Source organism: Pseudophryne corroboree, chromosome 9 (assembly GCF_028390025.1).
Source record: "Pseudophryne corroboree isolate aPseCor3 chromosome 9, aPseCor3.hap2, whole genome shotgun sequence".
Lineage (NCBI taxonomy): Eukaryota > Metazoa > Chordata > Amphibia > Anura > Myobatrachidae > Pseudophryne > Pseudophryne corroboree.
The window spans coordinates 232,902,335-232,920,133 of record NC_086452.1 but is presented as its reverse complement, the minus strand read 5'-3'; the positions used below and the strand labels follow the sequence as shown (position 1 = coordinate 232,920,133).

The following is a 17,799-nucleotide window of genomic DNA, read 5'->3' as shown; positions in this document are numbered from 1 at the left end:
CAGTCAGTTTCATTCCTGGTATGACGTCACAAACACACCCAGCGTTTGCCCAGGCACTCCCCCGTTTCTCTAGCCACTCCCGCGTTTTTCCCAGAAACGGTAGCGTTTTTTCCAACACACCCATAAAACGGCCAGTTTCCGCCCAGAAACACCCACTTCCTGTCAATCACATTATGATCACCAGAACAAAGAAAAAACCTCGTAATGCCGTGAGTAAAATACCTAACTTCATAGCAAATTTACTTGGCGCAGTCGCACTGCGCACATTGTGCATGCGCAGTAAGCAGAAAATCGCAATATAGCGAAAATCTGTAACGAGCAAACAACTCGGAATGACCCCCAATGTTTCTTGCATTATTGGAAATGACAAATCTTGAGAAGAGTTAGAGGGGTAAGCATTTTAGTGAAGCCAGTGATCAAGAGAGTAGCCTGTCTGTAAATTTGCTAGCATTGTGTATTAGATACTGTTGCTGCTGCTGAAGGCAATACTCCCACTGAGTGGGCTGTCACAGTCATGTAATCTTTAGCTTGACCAGTACTGCTTGTCCACGTATCCCGGTACAGTGCAAAATTGCTGTTCTGGTGGAATGAAATTGAGTTGGAACCTGGTAGTGGAAACACGTGACCTCAACTAGTTGTCTAAAACCGATGCATTGATGGTGGATATTGGATGCAGATGTAATGTTTTCAAAGCTATCATGGCTTCAGTCATCCGCTGTGCAACAGGATGGCAGCTGTCATTCTAGTTTATGCTTGAAAATGCTTGTTTTACAGTCAATTGTTGTTTGAAACTAGTAGTATTCCTGGTATCTTTGTGGGATGAAGAGTCACCCCCAGCAGCAGCCCCAGCATGGAAGGATTCTTCTTGGGAATCCTGTATAGTAGAGGAATTGGTTAGCCTTTGCAAATAGCGGACAGCAGGACTACTGTTAGGGTCTCCTGCCCTGTGCTGCCACGTCGTCATGGCAACCGGGAGACAAGAGCTGGTGGAGTGACCTGAGCGCAGCTGATACTCCGGTTCGGGTCTTTTGCTGTGCAGTGGTTACAGGCTCTGTGCATGGCAGGGGATCCGGTGCTGGTTTTTGTGCTCACAGTCTGTGAGGTCTGAGTGGGGCGTGGACAGCACCTGCTTTATAAACCCTCTTCTCAGGTTAAGCAGATGCTGCTGAATCTTTGTTGGTTAGTCAGTACCTGAAAGTTAGCCAGTACTGTGTAGCTTTGTATTTGTTGTTACTTACTGCAAATAGGCCTGGGGATTTGGTACTACACTCTGCCAATCCAGACCTAGCAGTAAGACTGGAGTCAGTCGTTTAACTTGATGGGGTTCTTTTGCTACTCTGTGAACTTAGCAATTTTGCGGCTGTATTCTCAGACTTGCCTGCCAAAATCCTTTCTCACTGTGCAAGGTGTTCAGGTGTCAGTTTAGTGGCAGTAAACTGAACCTGTGCACTGCAAGTGAGGAATAGGATTGTGGAGACTCTCCTTGTGTCTATCATTCCATCTCTGACCAAGGAGTTTACTGCCACCCCCGTTGGTAACCCTTTAGGGTTTTGCTGTTGCCCTTAGCAACAGCATTTCGGGTTCTCTACGTATTAAAACACAACATTTTGCTTTTTCCATCTGAGCATTCCTAATGCTAGGGAGACACCCAGTTTCTTAGCCTCTGGGCTTCTCTGTTCACTTTGTGTTTATTTGGTTACCCTATCACCTTCTGTGTACGTAATGTCATTTTCCCCAGTCTGTCTGTGAGTTCATTTGTTTTGCATCCCTCTCCGTTCAGACACCAGTACATTCCTGCAGGCACTGGTGTGCATAACAGTTCAGACACCAGTACATTCCTGCAGGCACTGGTGTGCATAACAACTACAGTACCTTCAATCATTAATGAGGCGGGTGTTGGTGGTGGAGTCTGTATGTGCTCTCGCTATCTGATGGTAGCTGATACTGGACTGCTTGATACAGTATAATTTTACAAGATTTTTTATACATAGCGTGCATTAACGTATGGTCCAGATGCCTTTACAAATGTCAGGATTTGGGTAAAAAAATAATTCCACATAAAAAAAAATTTTGTTTGTCCTTTGGCCAGGTATGACAACATTGTCCTTATTGTTATCATCAATGGTAGGAACTGATGCCACAAACAACATCTTACTCCTGAATTTGAGCAAATTCTTATCCAAAACATTCATCATCAATATCCTCATTAGCATCAGATACACAAATATCCCCCTCATCCTGTTGCACTTCCACAGTAGCATCATCAATTTCTATGTCAAAACCATTACTATCCTTACATATTCTATTAATTATCCTCACATTTGAAGAGGGTTCAGAAATGGTGGAAGGGGGCTTCTCTAGGATTACAGTGTCACAATAAGAAATGTCAAACTCAGACATAGCTAATGTGGCACCCTTAAACTCTCCACAGAGATTTGCGAAGTATCTGAACACACAATTTGTCCTTTAGCCGTAGTGTTCTTCTGTTTTATAGATGACACATGTACAGTTTATATTGAATGCAAGGTTACAGAGATGCCTGACTACTGTATTTGGCCCTAGCATTAGCAAATTCCACAATAGGCCCTTTATTGTATGAAGCAGCAGTAGTAGGATCACCACTCAAAAGGAAAGGCAATGGTCGAAGCCTATTCTTGCCACTACATGTGGTGTATGGCATACTGGCAATTTTTACACTTTTCAGCAGTCAATTTTCCTCTTCTATTTAAAGGAAATGTGTTCTTTACCATTGTGAAATGCTGTTTAGATTTGAGGTGCCCTTTTGTACCACTTATTTCCCAATGAGCACCTTTAGTAGATGTTGAAGAAGTACTATGACTGGCAGCTGCCTCAGCACCCATATATTGTTGCCCCAGCTCTTCTATAGACTGATACATGATTGGGTTTATTTATAAAACCAGAAAAGGAGTAAAGCTAAATTCTTTTTTTTCCTACTTGTGATTTTGGAGTGCAAAGTAAGAGTATCCCCATTATTAAGTGTGATGCAGCATATATTATTAGCTGGGGCATGTTACTGGATGCCCCAGCTAATAATATATGCTGCGTCACTCATAAACACATACTGTGCGGCAAGACCACAGAGAGCTTTTGGGAATATGTAATCAATCCAACAGAGAAAATGCTTATGGCATATAAACAGAACAGACAGTTGTTAGAAAGCTATTTATTAGAGTAGACAAAAACACTATTAAATTACTACAGGAACCATTTGGTAGAGTGGAAAATCATTAGCGGAGATTGCTAGCCTTACTGACTAGACCGCGTAAAGCAAGAAACAATGTAACAGCAATAAAAGGTTTGAAAAATGGGAATCTCTTAATAAATAATGAAGATATAACAAAAATATTCCACAAATTTTACTCCAATCTCTATACAGCGATCCCACAAGAGGATCATATGATAAATCAGTTAATAGAAGAAACTAATATTCTAAAATTAAATCAAGTTCAAAAAGAAATACTTAATTCAGATATAACTAAGGAAGAGATACAGGCAGGGATATCGTCACTACAAATGAGAAAATCCCCAGGCTCTGATGGGCTGTCAGAAGAATACTATAAACTCCTACAACGGGAGCTCTCTCCCAAACTGACTGACCTATTTTAACATATACTGTATATAAAAATAGCCTAGAATATTTACCATTTAATGAGGCATATACAACATTAATTTTAAACTCAGGCAAGGAACCCCAAATGGAGTCATCTTATCATCCAATCACTCTATTAAACTGAGACTGTAAACTTATAGCCAAAATTATGGCTAATAGATTGCAGTCAATTTCCTCTGACTTATTGACATACCATCAGCTGGGATTCATAACAGGCCGTCACTCAGTCAAAGGGCTAAGAACAGCCATTGCAGCAATCGTACAGTTACAACAAGATACAGTACTTCTAAGCCAGGAATATTATTAAGCTTCGATGCCAATAAGGCATTTGACACTATATCGTGGCCATTTTTATACAAAGTGTTACATAAAAGGCACTCTGGCGGAAAATGTATAACATTTCTCTATACAACCCTTACACATCCCTTCTTATTAATGGCACTAGGAGCGAAAAGGTTAAAATGGAATAGATTAACAAGGCAGGGTTGTCTACTCTCTTCACTGTTGTTCAATTTGGCCTTGGTTCCTTTGCTTCGTTATCTACAAAATTGACCAACTTCGAGAGGTATTTTGGCCAGAACTAAAGAGATCATATCTGCTTTTGTATACAGTGAACCCAAGGTCATCCTTAAAGCCATTAATGCAAAAACTGATGGAATTTGGGAAGGCGTTGGAATTTACAAATAATTTAGATAAATCAGTGGCTATGTATCTTAAATTGGAGTAAACAAGCATGGGCAGGTGAGCTACCCATAATATGGGCCCCAAAATATATAACTTATTTGGGGGTTAAAATCCTAAAATACTTGTGTACATTGTATGGTATCAACGTGAAGTTAGCCATAAAAAGGTTTGAGACTGAATTGAAAGGTTGGAAAAACCTTCTGACTCACAGGACTAATTAATATAATAAAAATTGTATATTTTCCGAGATTACTATACCCTATACAGATACTCCAGGTGATTTGACTAGAAATTATGTCAATGACATTAACAGTCTTTAATTAATTTAAATGGGAGGGGAAAAAAGTAAGAATTAGTATAATTAAATTACAACAACCTACTTCTAAGGGGGGATTAACTCTTCCAAATTTAGAATGGTATAATGTCTCTGTACATCTACGTTACATTAAGGATTGGATGTCCGATATAGACGGGTGGTCATCAGTATGCCGACTGACGGGATCCTGGCGCACAGTATACCGGTGCCGGCATACCGACACTTATTCTCCCTCGTGGGGTCCATGACCCCCCTGGAGGGAGAATAAAATAGCGTAGCATGACGAGCGCAGCAGCCCGCAAGGGGCTCATTTGCACTCGCCACAGTGTCGGTAAGCCGGCGATTGGGCTCCCGGTGCCGGTATGGTGAACCCGATATAGACAACTATGCCAACACCTCATTGAAGCCATTATTTATGGCCATAACTATGAGAAGAACCTCACTCAAAATGCTAAATTTTATTGCAATGATTATTATTAATCAATTGGTAGTGTTTGAATTGTGCACCTGCAAGCTTGTCTTTGTATACAATTCATAAAACTCAGCTGGCCTGTAGATCAAATGTTATTGATTGGTGTTTATTTTTGTTTTTAATTCAGAGCCATGTACTATAACAAAAAAGGAAATGGATCAAAATAATTTATATCTGAGGTGGAGATCTGAACCCAAGATATACACTCAAAATGGTCATGCAATAGAATTTACCTGTAAAGCAGGACATGAGCCTCTCTCTGGCATTGGTATGAGACAAACATGTAATCAAGGAGTGGTGCAATATCCTAAATGCCTCAAAAGTGGTAAGTACCAATGAGACAAACAAAATAGTTTAAATGCAAAATAAATAAACATGCTCCTCTGTCACTGAAAGGAATCAGTTACCTGACAACCTTTCAGTACTTCAGTGTTTTCCATCACCAGTCCTCATGAACCCATAACAGTGCATATTTTACAGATCTGCTAGTTGGTGCACAGGTGTATTCACCTGGCTGACACATTTAAAAAAAAACCTCACAGGTGGAGCTAATTATCAGTATTTTAATTGTGATACTGACAATTTCCCAGGTCTCCGCTCTGTGACCCTGGTCGGGAGGATGTAAAAATTAAGAAAAACAAAATACAGTATGTGATGTTATGTGTGGACTGTGCAGAAGGGGATGTGATTAGATAGGGAGGCATTGAAGGTTATTTGGGTTCAAGGAGAATGATACCACTTTCACATAGCAAATGCTGGGTCGCACCCGGGAATTGGAAACGGATCCTTCCCGAGTGCAAATTGCATTAGACCCTTACACTGGCTTCCCTGACCCGGCAATATGCCGGGTCGGGTTGCCATCGGGTGCAGGGACCGCAGTGTCATCGTGGGCATGTGCAGAGGTAGCACTAGGAGAGGAGATAATCTCCGCTACACCTCTCCCTATGCAGTGAACGGGTACCGGGTCACATTGACCCGGGTAACCCGTTCACACTACACCTGATCTGGTAATAACCTGGAAATTTCCCTTTTTTATTCCCGGGTTGAATTACTGGGTCAGGCGACCCGGGATTTCTGGAGTCACCATTTCATACCGCACAGCAATCTGTGTCAACCTGGCAATATACCGGGTCGATAATGAGTTATTTCTGCAATGTGAAAGGGATATTAGAAGTGAGTAAAGGCTTTTAAATTTAGCAGCGGCCAGAACATTCACTGCTGTCTCTGTGGAGTTTTGGTCATGAAAGCCTGACTGAAGTGGATCCATTAAGTTGTGTGAGATATGAAAGTGTGTGAGGTAGTGTAGGCAAGTCTCTCAAGTAGCTTGGAGGGGCATGGGAGCTGGGAAATGGGATGGTAATTTGAGAGAGAGTTACAGTTAGAATTTTATTTTTTCAGAATGGGAGTAAGTGTAACATGAATATTGGTTGTTATTGATTGTATAGCCATAATTTAATATATGTTTATTGTTAGTGATAGAACGAGTGTGTTATTAATTTAAAGTCCAATTTGTCTGGGGTTTATATGAGTATATCGTGTTATGAGAAATGCACAATAAGTATAATAGGTGTAAATATATGAAATAGAAATATATATATATATATATATATATAGTGTTAACAGTACACTAGAACAGTTTGCCCATCAATTGTTACAGAGGTCAGCCGCCATAATTGTATTGATCTGGTAGTTGTGGTGTGTCCCTCAAGATGAGCTCGAGACATTGTGAGCCAGCAATAGCCTGTAGGGCAGCAAAGGCAGCAGATAGGGTCCCTAGTGCTGACCGCGCGCTGCTGGAGTAAAAACCTTCAGGGCGGGAAGAGTGGGTCCACGAGCGGGGTGCAGGGCTGACCGTGAGCTTCGGGAGATAGAGACACTGATTGGCGGTGGCAGGGGGATAGCGCGCGGCTTAGGCGGGAAGGGAGCTGCACGAGCCGGAGGTCTGGGGAGAATAAATAGAGCTCCCGTCGGCAGTCAGGCAGAATGCAGATCCCCCTGAAAGTGCTAGCACCTAAGTCTCTCCAGCACTGCTGAGAGCTGTAATTGCTGTAAACATTACAGCAGCGGTTGGAGAGCTTAGGGAGCGCAGCCATACAGGGCAGTTGGATGGAGAAGCGGAGAGCGGGGTCGTCTGCCAGCCAGCCAGCCTTCCAGTCACCCGGCGGAGATCGCGCTGAGATGGTGAGCCGCTGCATCCACTAAGTCCTCCAGGCGGGCAGGGGAAGGCGGTGTGACCTGATGGAGAGCTCTCCAGTGGTCACCTGGGTGGAAGGAGCAGTGGAAGAGGCAGAGAAGCCCCGGCCAGTGCCATAACAACGGCAGATGCCAGCGGCGGAGGGGGCAGTGAGGCTCCGGCCAGTGCCATAGCAACGCTGACGCCAGCTCTGGAGATAGCCTCTCCTCATCAGAAGCAGGGGTCCGGCGCTGAGGCTTGCACAGGCAGTGAACGAGTGACACCCATCAGGAAGGAGTCGGGGGAGCGTTCAACAGCAGTGCTGACAAGTCGTGAGGGGCTGTAAGTGAAAAAACTGCCACCTACACTGCATCTGACACTACAGCCATTCTAATACACCTAGCTATGCAGCTTAGACTATGGCAACAAGATGAGCAATATCCTCAATAACTGTCAAGTGGTAATGTAATGCTCTGTGGAAGTAATATGACAATATAAGGGACATTTATAGTGCTGAAGAATATTGTCAGGCTGTACAGTAAGATACAAATAAGTTGAACCATGATAGAGCCACATATTTACAATTATTAAGTTCTCTGCATCCTTCAATATTCATATCGTATATGCGGAGAGGAGAGGTAGTGATATTTATTCTACACACTGAATACTCATTCATAAATGCTATATAGATGTTGGGTGCATATATAAAGAAAAAGAACAGTGTGGCCATAATTAAAGACCCTACAGGGCTATTATACTTTTGAGGTAGCCGATAAGAGTAAAAGACTATTAGCACCAAATAACTAATTCAATATCCTGTGGCTCATTAATAAGCTCCCGCTAGATTACACCATGGGCATGTGAGTGTAATTATATCTATAGCCTGCACTATTGTAGTCATATATACAAAGAAGTTGCTGGATAATAGATTATTAATACAAGTGGCATGTCCCGTCATATGATGAGATGGAGATTGTAATTGCATATATATATATATATATATATATATATATACATACACAGCGGTAACGCGACTGTATATACAGCTGAGCAGGAGTGAAAGTAGTCTATTAGTTAAATCAGCCTTTATACTGCTTAAGAAAGACTATGGGGTAAATTTACTAAGGTCCCGATTTTGACCGAGATGCCGTTTTTTCTTCAAAGTGTCATCTCGGTAATTTACTAAACTCAAATCACGGCAGAGATGAGGGCATTCGTATTTTTTTGGAAGTAGTTGTAAAAAAATACGAATGAATACACCATCGGTCAAAATACGCCAGCAAATTAGTAGAACTCGGTCATTTACTAAAAAGTGCAAATCTCCAAAGAGGAAAACACTGCCGTGAAAAATTACAAATCGCAAAAAAGTGCTAAAAAAAAGCAGACCTGCTTTTTATATCCGTGATTGCATAGGCATGCAGGGATCCATGAGATCCGTGCATGTCTATCAGTAGGAAGGGGTGGGAAAGTTGTTTTTTTCACAAAAACAAATGCGTGGGGTCCCCCCTCCTAAGCATAACCAGCCTCGGGCTCTTTGAGCCGATCCTGGTTGCAGAAATATGGGGGGAAAAATGACAGGGGTTCCCCCATATTTAAGCAACCAGCATTGGGCTCTGCGCCTGGTCCTGGTTCCAAAAATACGGGGGACAAAAAGAGTAGGGGTCCCCCGTATTTTTAAAACCAGCACCGGGCTCCACTAGCTCGACAGATAATGCCACAGCCGGGGGTCACTTTTATATAGTGCCCTGCGGCCGTGGCATCAAAAATCCAACTATTCACCCCTGGCCGGGGAACCCTGGAGGAGTGGGGACCCCTTCAATCAAGGGGTCCCCCCCCCAGCCACCCAAGGGCCAGGTGTGAAGCCCGAGGCTGTCCCCCCCCATCCAATGGGCTGCGGATGGGGGGGCTGATAGCCTTTGTTGTAAATGAAAAGATATTGTTTTTAGTAGCAGTACTACAAGTCCCAGCAAGCCTCCCCGCATGCTGGTACTTGGAGAACCACAAGTACCAGCATGCGGCGGAAAAACGGGCCCGCTGGTACCTGTAGTACTATTACTAAAAAAATACCCAAATAAACACAAGACACACACACACCTTGAAAGTAAAGATTTATTACATACATGCACACAAACATACATACATACTTACCTTATGTTCACACGCAGGTCGGTCCTCTTCTCCAGTAGAATCCAAGGGGTACCTGTTGAATAAATTCTACTCACCAGATCCAGGGTCCCAGGGTCCTCGGGGCAACCATTTGTAATCCAGGTACTTGAATAAAAAAACAAAACGGATTCCCGAGCCACGAACTGAAAGGGGCCCCATGTTTTCACATGGGACTCCTTTCCCCCGAATGCCAGAAACCCACTCTGACTTCTGTCTAAGTGGGTTTCCTCAGCCAATCAGGGAGCGCCACGTTGTAGCACTCTCCTGATCGGCTGTGTGCTCCTGTACTGAGTGACAGGCGGCACACGGCAGTGTTACAATGTAGCGCCTATGCGCTCCATTGTAACCAATGCTGGGAACTTTCTGCTCAGTGGTGACGTCACTTTAGGTCAACCGCAGGGCAGAAAGTTCCCACCATTGGTTACAATGGAGCGCATAGGCGCTACATTGTAACACTGCCGTGTACCGCCTGTCAGTCAGGACAGGAGCACACAGCCGATCAGGAGAGTGCTACAACGTGACGCTCCCTGATTGGCTGAGGAAACCCACTTAGACAGAAGTCAGAGTGGGTTTCTGGCATTCGGGGAAAGGAGTCCCATGTGAAAACATGGGGCCCCTTTCAGTTCGTGGCTCGGGAATCCGTTTTGTTTTTTTATTCAAGTACCTGGATTACAAATGGTTGCCCCGAGGACCCTGGGACCCTGGATCTGGTGAGTAGAATTTATTCAACAGGTACCCCTTGGATTCTACTGGAGAAGAGGACCGACCTGCGTGTGAACGTAAGGTAAGTATGTATGTATGTTTGTGTGCATGTATGTAATAAATCTTTACTTTCAAGGTGTGTGTGTGTCTTGTGTTTATTTGGGTATTTTTTTAGTAATAGTACTACAGGTACCAGCGGGCCCGTTTTTCCGCCGCATGCTGGTACTTGTGGTTCTCCAAGTACCAGCATGCGGGGGAGGCTTGCTGGGACTTGTAGTACTGCTACTAAAAACAATATCTTTTCATTTACAACAAAGGCTATCAGCCCCCCCATCCGCAGCCCATTGGATGGGGGGGGACAGCCTCGGGCTTCACCCCTGGCCCTTGGGTGGCTGGGGGGGGACCCCTTGATTGAAGGGGTCCCCACTCCCCCAGGGTACTCCGGCCAGGGGTGACTAGTTGGATTTTTGATGCCACGGCCGCAGGCCACTATATAAAAGTGACCCCCGGCTGTGGCATTATCTGTCCAGCTAGTGGAGCCCGGTGCTGGTTTTAAAAATACGGGGGACCCCTACTCTTTTTGTCCCCCGTATTTTTGGAACCAGGACCAGGCGCAGAGCCCGATGCTGGTTGCTTAAATATGGGGGAACCCCTGTCATTTTTTTCCCTATATTTCTGCAACCAGGATCGGCTCAAAGAGCCCGAGGCTGGTTATGCTTAGGAGGGGGGACCCCACGCAATTTTTTTTTTAATTTTACACTGTTTAATTTAAAAAAAAAAAAAATAATGAACCCCAGCACGGATCACACAGATCCGGCCGAGATTCATTTTTAAAAAGTCGGCAGTGTTTTGCTAATCACTGCCGTAAAAATAGAAAAAAAAACTCGAATGACATCGACATCGGAACAAAAGAAAAACCTGAATACGACAGCTTAGTAAATTAGTCGTAATAAATTCAAAAAGTTGCAGTTTTACACTTTCGATGTCATTCGTGATTGAACTTTGACCTGAAACGGGAAAATACGAATCTTAGTAAATTTACCCCTATATCTGGTGTGAGCTGCAGAATTGCTACCTAAAGACTACAAAAGTTACACAACTGATACAGACTTTGCAAACTTTAAAAGGAAACAAAAGTAACTAAGGAAGGAGAAAGGCTGAATAGGACTCTAGTAATCTACATGAGTAGCACACATATGGTAAATGGAAACAAAATAATACTTTCTACTATTTGTAACACTGCATCTGTTAGCTGCTTAAAGCCAAAATACATAGGGAAAGGAGGATCATCTATTTATTTCCAGCAAAATAGATTAAATTAACCCTAAGCTCTATATTGGAAACTCTCCACCATTCCCAAGGGATGACAGTTTCTCTATGTATTCATTGGGCCCCAACTGCGCAAACATTTTTTTATTGATTGAGAGTACCCGGGTCACTCTAACACCTAATGGTGTTGCTTAAAGAAGGTAATTTCTCTTACGTCCTAGAGGATGCTGGGGACTCCGTAAGGACCATGGGGATAGACGGGCTCCGCAGGAGACATGGGCACTAAGAAAGAACTTTAGGTATGGGTGTGCACTGGCTCCTCCCTCTATGCCCCTCCTCCAGACCCCAGTTGATTACTGTGCCCAGAGGAGACTGGGTGCATTTCAGGGAGCTCTCCTGAGTTTCCTGGAAAGAAAGTATTTTGGTTAGGTTTTCTATTTTCAGGGAGCCTGCTGGCAACAGACTCCCTGCATCGAGAGACTGAGGGGAGAGAAACAGACCTACTTTAATGTTAGGCTCTGTTTCTTAGGCTACTGGACACCATTATCTCCAGAGGGAATGGAACGCAGGTCTCACCCTCGCCGTTCGATCCAGAGCCGCGCCACCGTCCTCGCAGAGCCGGAAGATAGAAGCCGGGTGAGTATGTGAAGAAAGAAGACTTCAGAGGCGGCAGAAGACTTCAGATCTTCAAAGAGGTAACGCACAACGGTAACGCTGTGCGCCATTGCTCCCACACAGCACACACACAGCAGTCACTGTAAGGGTGCAGGGTGCAGGGGGGGCGCCCTGGGCAGCAATAAGGACCTCCAAATCTGGCAATAAGCATATATACAGGCTGGGCACAGTATATAAAAGAGATCCACCGCCAGTTTTTGAATTTTTCAGCGGGACGAAGCCCGCCGCTGAGGGGGCGGAGCTTGTTCCTCAGCACTCACCAGCGCCATTTTCTCCACAGCACACCGCTGAGACAAGCTCCCCGGACTCTCCCCTGCTTACCACGGTGAAAGAGGTTTTTAAAAAATGGGGGGCACATAATTTGGCGCAAATAGATAATTACAGCGCTACTTGGGTAAACAGATAGTGTGTGTTTTTTCCTGGGTCATTAGCGCTGGGTGTGTGCTGGCATACTCTCTCTCTGTCTCTCCAAAGGGCCTTCTGCCTTCAGATAAGAGGTTTCCCTGAGTGTGTGATGTGTCGGTACGCGGGTGTCGGCATGTCTGAGGTAGAAGGCTTTCCTAGCGAGGAGGTGGAGCAAATGAATGTGGTGTCTCAGTCGGCAACACCGACACCTGACTGGGTGGATATGTGGAATGTTTTAAGTGCTAATGTGAATTTATTGCACAAAAGGATGGACAAAGCTGAGTCCAGGAATTATGCAGAGAGTCAGGCCCTGCCTGCCCCTATGTCGCAGGGACCCTCGGGGTCTCAAAAACGCCCACTATCCCAAATAGTAGACACTAATACCGACACATATTCTGACTCCAGTGTCGACTACGATGATGCAAAGTTACAGCCAAAATTGGCTAAAAGTATTCAATATATGATTATTGCAATAAAGGATGTTTTGCATATCACAGAGGAACCCCCTGTCCCTGACACGAGGGTACACATGTATAAGGAAAAGAAACCTGAGGTAACCTTTACCCCTTCTGATGAGCTGAACGAGTTATTTGAAAAGGCGTGGGAATCTCCAGACAAGAAACTGCAGATTCCCAAAATGATTCTTATGGCGTATCCTTTCCCGGACACGATACGGTGGGAATCCACCCCAAGGGTGGACAAAGCATTAACACGCTTATCCAAAAAGGTAAAACTGCCATCCTAAGATACGGCTACTCTCAGGGATCCTGCTGATCGCAAGCAGGAGGCTACCTTAAAGTCCATTTACACACATTCTGGTACCTTACTCAGACCGGCAATAGCGTCGGCTTGGGTTTGTAGCACTGTAGCAGCGTGGACAGATACCTTATCGGCGGAATTGGATACCCTGGTTAAGGATACCATTTTATTGACCCTGGGTCATATTAAAGATGCTGTCTTATATATGAGGGATGCTCAAAGAGACATTGGCCTACTGGGTTCTAGAGTCAACGCTATGTCGATTTCTGCTAGATGAGTCCTATGGACCCGGCAATGGACAGATGATGCCGACTCAAAGGGGCATATGGAGGTTTTACCTTACAAGGGTGAGGAATTGTTTGGGGAAGGTCTCTCGGACCTGGTCTCCACAGCTACAGCAGGTAAATCAAATTTTTTGCCTTATATTCCTCCACAGCCTAAGAATGCGCCACATTATCAAATGCAGTCCTTTCGGTCAAATAAAAACAAGAGAGTACGAGGATCGTCCTTTCTTGCCAGAGGTAAGGGCAGAGGAAAAAAGCTGCCAACCACAGCTAGTTCCCAGGAGCAGAAGTCCTCCCCGGCCTCTACATGACGCTGGGGCTCCGCTGAGGGAGTCCGCCCCAGTGGGGGCACGTCATCGAATATTCAGCCACATCTGGGTTCACTCACAGGTGGATCCCTGGGCAATAGAAATTGTTTCCCAGGGTCACAAGCTGGAATTTGAAGAGGTGCCTCCTTGCCGGTTTTTCAAATCGCCCTACCAGCTTCTCCCCCAGAAAGGGAGATAGTTTTAAGTGCAATTCACAAATTGTGTCTTCAACAGGTGGTGGTCAAAGTTCCCCTGCTTCAACAAGGGAGGGGGTATTACTCAACCCTATTTGTAGTCCCGAAACCGGACGGTTCGGTCAGACCCAATTTACATTTAAAATCCTTGAACCTATACTTGAAAAGGTTCAAGTTCAAGATGGAATCGCTCAGAGCGGTCATTGCCAGCCTTGAAGGGGGGATATTATGGTATCCCTGGACATAAAGCATGCATACCTTCATGTTCCCATATATCCACCTCATCAGGCGTACCTGAGATTTGCGGTACAGAATTGTCATTACCAATTTCAGACGTTGCCGTTTGGGCTTTCCACAGCCCCAAGGATTTTCACCAAGGTAATGGCGGAAATTATGGTGCTCCGGTGCAAGCAGGGTGTCACAATTATCCGGTATTTGGACGATCTCCTCATAAAAGCGAGATCGCTAGAGCAATTGTTGAACAGCGTGTCACTTTCACTGAAGGTGTTACAACAACACGGCTGGATTCTCAATATCCCAAAGTCACAGTTAGTTCCTACGACTCGTTTGACCTTCTTAGGCATGATTCTGGATACGGACCAGAAAAGGGTTTATCTTCTGATAGAAAAGGCCCAGGAACTCATGACTCTGGTCAGGGACCTATTGAAGCCAAAACAGGTGTCAGTGCATCACTGCACTCGAGTCCTGGGAAAGATGGTGGCATCTTACGAGGCCATTCCCTCCGGCAGGTTCCATGCGAGGACCTTCCATTGGGACCTACTTGACAAGTGGTCCGGGTCACATATACAGATTCATCAGTTGATCACACTGTCCCCCAGGGCAAGGGTGTCTCTCCTGTGGTGGCTACAGAGTGCTCACCTTCTAGAGGGTCGCAGTTTTGCCATTCAGGACTGGATTTTGGTAACAACGGACGCGAGCCTCCGAGGTTGGGGAGCAGTCACACAGGGAAGAAACTTCCAAGGTCTTTGGTCAAGCCAGGAGACTTGTCTTCACATCAACGTCCTGGAGCTGAGGGCCATATACAATGCCCTTCATCAAGCGGAGACTTTGTTTCGCGACCTACCGGTTCTGATTCAGTCAGACAACATCACCACAGTGGCTCATGTAAACCGCCAAGGTGGCACAAGGAGCAGAGTGGCAATGGCGGAAGCCACCAGGATTCTTCGGTGGGTGGAAAATCATGTAAGCTCACTGTCAGCAGTGTTCATTCCAGGAGTGGACAACTGGGAAGCAGACTTCCTCAGCAGATACGATCTACATCCAGGAGAGTGGGGACTTCATCAGGAAGTCTTCGCCCAGAATGCAAATCAGTGGGGACTGCCCGAGATAGACATGATGGCGTCCCGCCTCAACAAAAAACTACAGAGTTATTGCGCCAGGACAAGAGACCCTCAGGCGGTAGCAGTGGACGCCCTTGTGACACCGTGGGTGTTCCAGTCGGTCTATGTGTTTCCTCCTCTTCCTCTCATCCCCAAGGTGTTGAGAATAATAAGAAAAAGAGGAGTACAGACAATTCTCATTGTTCCAGATTGGCCACGAAGGGCCTGGTATCCGGATCTGCAGGAAATGCTTATGGAAGATCCGTGGCCTCTTCCTCTAAGACAGGACCTGTTACATCGGGGGCCCTGTCTGTTCCAAGACTTACTGTGGCTGTGTTTGACGGCATGGCGGTTGAACGCCGGATCCTAGCAGAAAAGGGCATTCCGGATGAGGTCATTCCTACTCTGATAAAGGCTAGGAAGGCCGTGACAGCTAAACATTATCACTGTATATGGCGAAAGTATGTTTCTTGGTGTGAGGCCAGGAATGCTCCTACGGAAGAATTCCTTCTGGGCCGTTTCCTTGACATCCTACAGACTGGAGTGAATTTGGGCCTAAAATTAGGCTCCATTAAGGTTCAGATTTCAGCCCTATTCATTTTCTTTCAGAGGGAATTGGCTTCTCTCCCAGAAGTACAGACTTTTGTGAAGGGAGTGCTGCATATTCAGCCTCCTTTTGTACCTCCGGTGGCACCTTGGGACCTGAACGTGGTGTTGAGTTTCCTTAAGTCACACTGGTTTGAACCACTTAAAATGGTGGAGTTAAAATATCTCACTTGGAAAGTGGTCATGTTGTTGGCCTTGACTTCGGCTAGGCGAGTGTCGGAGTTGGCGGCTTTGTCTCATAAAAGCCCCTATTTAGTTTTCCATATGGATAGAGTGGAATTGCAGAACCGTCCTCAATTCTTGCCAAAGGTGGTTTCGTATTTTCATATGAACCAACCTATTGTGGTGCCTGTGGCTACACGAGACTTGGAGGATTCTGAGTCCCTTGATGTGGTCAGGGCTTTGAAAATTTACGTGGACAGAACGGCTAGGGTCCGGAAAACAGAAGCACTGTTTGTCCTGTATGCAGCCGACAAGGTTGGCGCTCCTGCTACCAAGCAGACTATTGCTCGCTGGATCTGTAACACGATTCAGCAGGCTCATTCTATGGCTGGATTTCCATTACCAAAATCAATAAAGTCCCATTCCACCAGGAAAGTGGGCTCTTCTTGGGCGGCTGCCCGAGGGGTCTCGGCATTACAGCTGTGCCGAGCTGCTACTTGGTCGGGTTCAAACACTTTTGCAAAATTCTACAAGTTTGATACCCTGGCTGAGGAGGACCTTATGTTTGCTCAATCGGTGCTGCAGAGTCATCCGCACTCTCCCGCCCGTTTGGGAGCTTTGGTATAATCCCCATGGTCCTTACGGAGTCCCCAGCATCCTCTAGGACGTAAGAGAAAATAAGACTTTAAACCTACCGGTAAATCTTTTCCTCCTAGTCCGTAGAGGATGCTGGGCGCCCGTCGAAAGTGCGGACTACTTCTGCAAGACTTGTATATAGTTTTTGCTTACATAAGGGTTATGTTACAGTTTTCCTCAGTCTCGGACTGATGCTGTGTTGTTTCATACTGTTAACTGGTTTGTATATCCAAAGTTATACGGTGTGGATGGTGTGGGCTGGTATGAATCTTGCCCTTAGATTAACTAAAATCCTTTCCTCGTACTGTCCGTCTCCTCTGGGCACAGTTTCTCTAACTGGGGTCTGGAGGAGGGGCATAGAGGGAGGAGCCAGTGCACACCCATACCTACAGTTCTTTCTTAGTGCCCATGTCTCCTGCGGAGCCCGTCTATCCCCATGGTCCTTACGGAGTCCCCAGCATCCTCTACGGACTAGGAGAAAAAGATTTACCGGTAGGTTTAAAATCTTATTTTTTGAATTGCATGCAAATAATTTATGTATAGGTATTTTTGGGGAATATAGTATATGCATGGTATTTCTTTATGGACATGAAAAAAGGTCATTTATTCATGATAGTGATGCTGTTACAATAAATTAGACTTATACTTACCATCTGTGTCTGTGAGCTGGAGTTTGATCCATGAATCCTGGAAGGGAAAACAGGTAAAATATTTGTAGGGGTGGTCTTCTGGTTGCCGAATGTCGGGATCCCCGCGAGCCTGCAAGGGGCTCAAATGCGCTTGCCACGCTGTCGGGCTCCCGTCGCCGGTATGCTGGTCGCCGGGAGCCTGGCCGCCGGCATGCCATACTACACCCATTTGCGGTGTGTGATTTAATTAGGAAGGTGCACTTACACATAGGGATTGAGGGAGGCTTACCCAGGCAAGTCTAATTAAACATTTAGTCTGGGTGGAGGCACATTCAATTGATAGGTAACCTATATATCTTGGTAGTCAAGGGAGGGTTGCATAATCAGT

The 17,799-nt window shown here is 45.3% G+C and overlaps 1 protein-coding gene across 4 annotated transcripts in view; it reads left to right on the top strand.

Moving 5' to 3' along the window:
• Positions 1 to 17,799, top strand: part of LOC134957932 (complement factor H-like) — a 1,300,757-nt gene that overhangs the window by 1,036,585 nt on the left and 246,373 nt on the right. For all 4 annotated transcript variants that reach the window (XM_063940180.1, XM_063940181.1, XM_063940178.1 and 1 more), the window contains one exon: positions 5,231 to 5,428. In XM_063940180.1, the coding sequence (XP_063796250.1) occupies positions 5,231 to 5,428 (198 nt within the window). The remainder of the gene's footprint in view (positions 1 to 5,230; positions 5,429 to 17,799) is intronic.